General features: G+C 41.5%; 1 protein-coding gene across 1 annotated transcript; it reads right to left on the bottom strand.

Moving 5' to 3' along the window:
- Positions 1–495: 495 nt before the first annotated feature.
- On the bottom strand, positions 496–2,296 carry C8H10orf120 (chromosome 8 C10orf120 homolog). The gene is made up of 3 exons (XM_003816314.6): positions 2,065–2,296; positions 1,787–1,862; positions 496–1,275 (listed from the first exon to the last, which is right to left on the bottom strand). The coding sequence occupies exons 1-3, from the start codon at positions 2,238–2,240 to the stop codon at positions 520–522; spliced, it is 1,008 nt and encodes a 335-aa protein (XP_003816362.1). The 5' UTR covers positions 2,241–2,296; the 3' UTR covers positions 496–519.
- Positions 2,297–6,887: the final 4,591 nt, after the last annotated feature.

Below are 6,887 nucleotides of genomic sequence, written 5' to 3' on the forward strand. Positions count from 1 at the left end.
TGTGAACAAGCCTGGGCTAGCCTACGTGAGGGAGGAAAAATGTGGCCCAGTCACCCCCATGGACCCAGTTGATAGCTGTCAGTTCCTAGAAGGAGAGCCAACTAATTTACCTGCAGTTAACTACAGACACATGAGGAACCCAGGTGAGATCAGGAGAGGCGCCCAGCTGAGCCCAGCTTAAATTGCTAACCCACAAAATTACAAGCAAAATTAATGATTGTTGTTTTAAGCCACTAAATTTGGGGGTGATTTGTTTCATGGAAATAGATAACAGACACACACCCCAATGGGAGCAGGTTAGGAGAAGGCCTGGGCTGTTGCTGAGGGTGGGAGCGACAGCCAAGAGTTGCCTGAGGTCAGGAAGCCTCGTCAGGTAGGTCTTACCTTGAGGCCCTCCTGGAGATTGGGCAGGGGAAGCCAAAATCCCAATATAAGATGGGGTGGCAAGGAGCCTGGGGCACAGCTGACGGGAATAATAAGGACTAGTACACCTGGTTACCCTGGGCAACAAATAAAACTTTAATAATGATAAGGAGTTGCTTTACGCATGCACTCTTTCCAGATACTCTCTTCTTCCAGGCTGTAGGTCTTGACCAGATCACTGAAGTGGTCTCTCCGTGATATAAAATCCTGATTCATTAGCATTAAGTCACCAGGGAATTCTGATATGCAGAAAAGATTTCGGTTTGTTAGGCCTGCGATGGACCGTTCCGGTTTCTTTGTGGGGAGGAATGATTTGCGATCATTTCCATGGTATGTTAAACATTTTTTTGGTTCTTTTGACTTGAAAACTACATTCATTTTTATTTCTCGTCTTTTTGTGTTTTTTCCCTCTGCCTCCTCTTTCTTATCTTGGTTGGCATCGTCACAATTATGGGTGTCATAGTTGTCTTCCTTTTGTCTGGCCTTATTTTTTGCCATTGGACCCAGGCCCACCTCAGACAGAAATGAGGAGCGTGTAAACCTTTCAATGTAGGGTAAAGGCTGATGATTTCCCAGAGCCCGAGCAAGCCTCATCCTCTCTATGTGCTTACTGACGTTCACCTGCTCTCGTTGTGGCATTTTAAATGCCTCCAGGGGCGCAATCACCTTTGCTGTCCATATTTTTTCTAGGGGTACACAAACAGCACAAGGAGAGGAATGTTTCTTTTTATACTCCATGGCTCGTTTGTAGTCCGGAGACAGCAACTGTAGTTCCTTGAGCATTCTGCATTCTTCCTCTTGCTTGTAAGCCAAAAGCCTTCTTGCTGCTATGGTGTGAATGCCACCTAGACGCTGACAAGGGAGAAAGGACTATTAAAATCTCAAGAGCACAGGGGCAGGCGGCACCCACAGAAACAATTTGCTAGTGGCTGGTTCTCCCTCCATCGTGGAAAGTGTTTGAGCCTCGCTGTAGTGGAAAACAGGTGAACCTTTGGCGTCAGATAACCTTGGGTTCAAATCCTGACTCTCCTCTGACCTACAATGAATTCAGAATAATTTTGTTGACTTTACAGGGTCATGGTGAAGCCTCGACAAGACAACATATACGAAAGTGACCAGTGCAAGGTAGGAGCTGAAGAAATAACTGTTCCATCATTTGTTATTTACTTATATTTGTAAGTGGGACATGTCAATAAGAGTATTTTGCTGTGCAAGTGTGGAAGCCACTAGCAGATTCAGCCAATGTGAGTCTACTGTTTGAGAGGCAGCTCTGTTACTGGTGGTTTCTGAACCTTTGGCTCCCCCTAGCTAAACTGGCTGGCTTCAGTGGGGCCTCTCCGTATGAAAACTGCAGGACACTTACTAGGATCTCTTTTTCCAAGGGGGAGTACTTCCCAAGGGCAATCCGTGGGTCTGATCTGTAGAATTTGCTCCATATCCTGCAAGAAGAGAAGCAGGAATATCAGAATTCTGGAAAGGCTCTTCCTACTTTTCCCTCCTGGAGTGGGAAGGCTCATAAAGGGTTATTCTACACTAGCCAGGCTGAGGCCGCCATGAGCAGGGGTTTCTGTAGCCACTGGGTAGGCTTCTCCACTTGGCCTCTTTCTGACATGGACAGACTAAAGTGCAAGTCAGACTCACCGCAACGGTGAAGCAGAACTCAGATCCTCTTGGCAACACATTGGGGCTTGATCCTGAAAGGAATAGTTGGTATTAAATATTCTAACTGGCTTTTCATTCTTCCTTTCTTGGACCATTGTGTCACTAGCCCTCTGTTTTTCAATCCTCTGACAGTCATTCTTCCATTCTCTGATCATACTCTGGCAATAAGCTAGGACGGGAGGTGTTCACGCCTGGAGTTTGTTTCTAAGACAATGTGATGAGGGCCCGAGGGTAAGTCACAAACATTTCTCGCATCATAACTGGCTTACCTGGGGGCTATTGTGAGGTCTGAGTTTAAGACATTGAGTGATCCCCTGGGGTGAAATGGACACACATTACAGGCTCCTGGTGTGTTGGAGTAGAAGAGAATGGATAGAGAATGTGGCTGGGAGGCAATCTGACCATGTCACTGCCACTGAAAAACCCACAAGACTGCTCAGTTTTCACAAGAGGAAGACTCAGTCAACTAAAATCTCTCTCACTGGCTTTCACTAGTCTCTTCAGCCTTAGCTCCTCATGCTTCATCAACGCCACACTATCCATCATTCTCAAAACAAGCATCTGAGCTATTGTTCACAGTCCCCTCATGTGTTGAATAACTCTCTTATCCTTGGCAACTTGCTTGTCTGTCAAGACCCAGCTTAATTGTTGCTTCCTCTGAATGTCTCCTTGCAGAATAAATCACCCTTTGTCCATGTTCTCATAGCACTTTCTGCCTCATGCTATGGTGCTTTCTCACATACTGACTTGCTTGCTAAGTCAGATTTCTTGGTAAGTCTGTCTCTCCCTCTATTGAAAGAAGGTACCAACAGCATCTTATTCTTCTTTGGTGTGTGGTTGTCAGCATAGGGCATGGTGTAGGGCAGATGCTCAGTTTGCTAACTCAATAAACAATTGTCCTGAGACCCTGTTCAAAGGTGTGGTTAAGAATGGCACTGGTGGGAATGGATATTGCCAAAACTCTACGGAAGGTAATTTGACAATATGTATCAAAATTATAAATGTATTTGCCCTTTCACCCAGTTATGTGTACAAAATAAATTACTCCCAAGGTTGGTCAGTGCGACTTTGTTTGAGGTGACAAACCTCATGGCAAATTCAAATACCCATTAACCAGTAATTGGTCAGAGAATTCTAGTTAGCCATACAATGGAGTATAGGACTATAGGAGTCAAAAAGATCAAGGAAGGAAGACCTTTACTTATATGGAAATAACTCCAAGAAACATAATCAAATGCAAAAAGCAAGATGAAAACATATATAAATTCTAGAATACTCTTTTGTGTTGGGGAGGGAAAAAATAAGCATGTATATATTTGTATTTGCATAAAGAAACCAGAATAATACACAAAAAACTAGTAAAACAGTAGGTATTCAGCAGATGAAGAAGTGGTGGGAATGAGCCATTTCATGGTATACATGAAGATATTGTCTTGAATGTAGAACCACATGAATGTATGAGGTATTTGAAAACATAAATTTAAAAAGTAAAGAAGCAGCTCATGGAAAAAGATTGCCCTGTTATCGCTGACAAACACAGGTCCTAAAACTCCTTTCCCTTACCAGAAATCCACGGTGGATATTAAGAGTTGGGCCAGTGTTCAGACCCATGTAGGCACTAAAATACAGAGGTACTTTTCCAGTTGACACAGACAAATTCAGTTACCTGGACCATCTGTGAGCCTGGACATCAGCAGAGGGCCTCTGAGCAGTGAAGAAAATGCCTTTTGCAGTGCATTCATTGGCTTTCCCATGTGTCCCACACTCAACTGCTAATTAAGTGACCTTGAGCAAGCCATACAACACCTGGCACATTATATGCATTCAACAAATATTTGTGGAACAATCGATGGGATTGTTGGACTCCAATTGATGGAATATCGTGTACCCATTAAAAATTGAGTCTTTAAAAAATTTTCTGTAATATGACATAATGGGATGCAAAAATAGGCAGAATATAAAACTTATATAGGATATAATTTGGATGCTGTAAAAATACAAATATGCAAGAGGAAAAAAAGACCAAAAGGAAATACACAGTGATACTAAGGTTACTTCAGGCTATGGGCTTGTGGGGATATTCCAGGGCTGATGGTGCATCGGCAGCCTGGTCAGCTCCAGATATTTAGATGGAAAAGTTATTGCCCTGCCACAGCAGGTACAGGCAGGTAAAGGTGTCATTGTCAGGGTCCAGCTCCTCCAGACTTCAGAGAAAACGAGGGTGAGAAAGGATACACCTGGGCAGGGTGTCACCACAGCCATGAGGCTCTATACTGTGGGAAAGTCTGGTTTTCTCACACCTGGTTCCACAAACTTCTGCTTTTAGCTCACTTCCTTTTCTCCTTCTCTTTCATTGTCATTCCCAGGCTTTTTGCTTTTGTTTTCTTTTACAGATATTTCCCCTCAATTGTTTTTACATTAGGTTTTATTCTTGACTTTTACCTGGTTTTGTCCTGACTTGTATTCATAGACATCAATCTCATCTCCTGGTCCATTTTCAAATTCTCTTGAACTGCCTTTCACATCTGTCTTTCATCTTTTACTTCATGTTTTCTTTATTTCTTTGTCTTGTAGCCTTTATCTTTTATACATATTTCATTTATTCTTAATATTTATAATTAATATTTGTACACACATACACACATATATATAAATATATATACACATATACATATATACTAATCGTATGAGAGAGAGATTTATTATCTATTATTTATTTTAGGGAATTAGCTTACATGATTACAGAGGCTAGCAAGTGCAAAATCTGCAGGGTAGGCTGGCAGGCTAGAGGCCCAGGAAGAAGTCAGTGTTGCAGTTCAAGTCCAAAGGCCATCTGATGGCAGAATTGCTTCTTGCTCAGGAAAAGTCAGTCTTTTGTTCTACTCAGGCCTTTGTGAGGCTCATCCACACAATGCAAGGCAATTTGCTTTGCTCAAACTCCACCGATTTAAATGTTAATCTCATCCAAAAACACTGTCCCAGAAACATTCAGAATAATACATCATACCAAATACCTGGGCCCCGTGGCCTAATCGAGTTGACATATAAAATTAACCATGACACCTACTTATAGTTCATAGGTTTTTAATAATTTGTTTAAATGTATTATAGTTTTAAAATATCAGGCTTTTCATTTCTATACATAGTTTTACCCATTATTGAACTTTATATTAACAAATTCACATAGTATGTGTTCCTTTGTGTCTGCTTTGTGCCCCTTCTTATGAAAAAAAAGTTACAATTCTCTTACTGATATGCTTGTACATTCCTTTTTATTGTTGTTTAGCATGACGATGCTATGATTTATTTATCAGTCATCTGTTGCTTACAGTTGGGTGGTTTGCGATTTGGGGAGCATTCTTCTACATGTCTCCTTGGGATTACGTGCATGCTTTTCTCTACCAATTCACATTCCCACCAGTAGTGTATGAGAATCCCTGTTGATACTCATCTTGCCGATACAGGTAGATTGGTTATGGTATCTTGGATGGTTTTCATTTACATTTTTCTGGTTAGAAATAAAATTGAACACTTTTTCTATTGGCCATTGAGATTACTCTTTGTGAAATGTCTATTCAAGTCTTTTGCTCACTATTTTCTAGTTTTTGTTTTCTTATTGATATGTTAGATTTCTTTATATGTTCTTGATATAGGCCCTTTGTCAGTTAAATGTGTTGCAAATACCCACTCCTACTCTGCAATTCACCTTTTTACTGTCTTTAAGGTGTCTTTTGATGAATGGAAGTCCTTATTTTTATACTAGCTGCACTCTAATTTATCAGCCTTTCCCTTTATGGTTAGTGCTTTCATGTCTTGTTTAAAAAATCATCTCCTACCTCATGATACTCTCACATATTATACACACACATATACACATACACATACACACACATAGATACACATACACACATGCAAATACATACACACAGACACATACACACAGAGAGATACACACACACACATACACATAAACGCATACATACACATACACGTACATACATATACACACACATACAAACACATACACACAGACACATATACACACACATATACACATACATACACATACACACAGAGACACATAAACACACACACATACACATACACACACCCATACAGAGACACATACACACATTCACACAGTGATATTCTCCTATGTCACTCTCTAAAACCTTTGATATTTTTTCTTTTGAAGTTTGTTAACGTCTTATCCTCATTTTATTAACTTTATTTTTCCACCTTATTTTCTTTTAAGTATATTTTGCAACTTATTTTTATAATGGCTATCAAAAAGTGTGACGGTGTGTGAATAAGTCATACACAAAACCCTGGGGACTCCTCACCCTCTCGCAGCTGCCCCTGCAGCCATCCCTGGGCTCTGGCTCCCTCTGGTGGATCTTGCAGAGGCGGCTCTCCAAAGACCCATCGGCCATCTCCCTCTCTCCAAGGCTGAGTCTATGCAGGTAGCCGCCTTGAAGCGTGGAAATGGTGCTCTTCTTAACATTGCATGAGATCCACACCTTATATAAGGAGCTGTGCTCTTTAAAATCGTAGTCTCCTCTACAAAACCACCAGCTCAGGGCACACCACATTCTGGGAAGTGTCCTCTAGGTCAGTGCTTCTCAAACATTAATGTGCTTGTGAATCTCCTGGAGGTCTTGTGGAAGTGCAGAGTCTGATTCTGCAGGTCTGGGCCAGGACCTGCACCTCTAACAAGTTCCCAAGAGAAGCAAAGTTGTGACTCTCTGTGTAGGTCACTCAATAAGAGGTGATCCTCAAAGCATGTCCCTGGGCCAGCAGTG

Source organism: Pan paniscus, chromosome 8 (genome assembly GCF_029289425.2).
Source record: "Pan paniscus chromosome 8, NHGRI_mPanPan1-v2.0_pri, whole genome shotgun sequence".
NCBI lineage: Eukaryota > Metazoa > Chordata > Mammalia > Primates > Hominidae > Pan > Pan paniscus.

Coding starts and splice junctions, on each gene's coding strand:
- C8H10orf120 (XM_003816314.6), bottom strand. CDS start 2,240: ATGATCAGAGAATGGAAGAATGACTGTCAGAGGATTGAAAAACAGAGG. Junction 1,863..2,064: donor AGTTCTGCTTCACCGTTGCG/GTGAGTCTGACT, acceptor CTCTTCTTGCAG/GATATGGAGCAAATTCTACA. Junction 1,276..1,786: donor CCTTGGAAAAAGAGATCCTA/GTAAGTGTCCTG, acceptor CTCCCTTGTCAG/CGTCTAGGTGGCATTCACAC.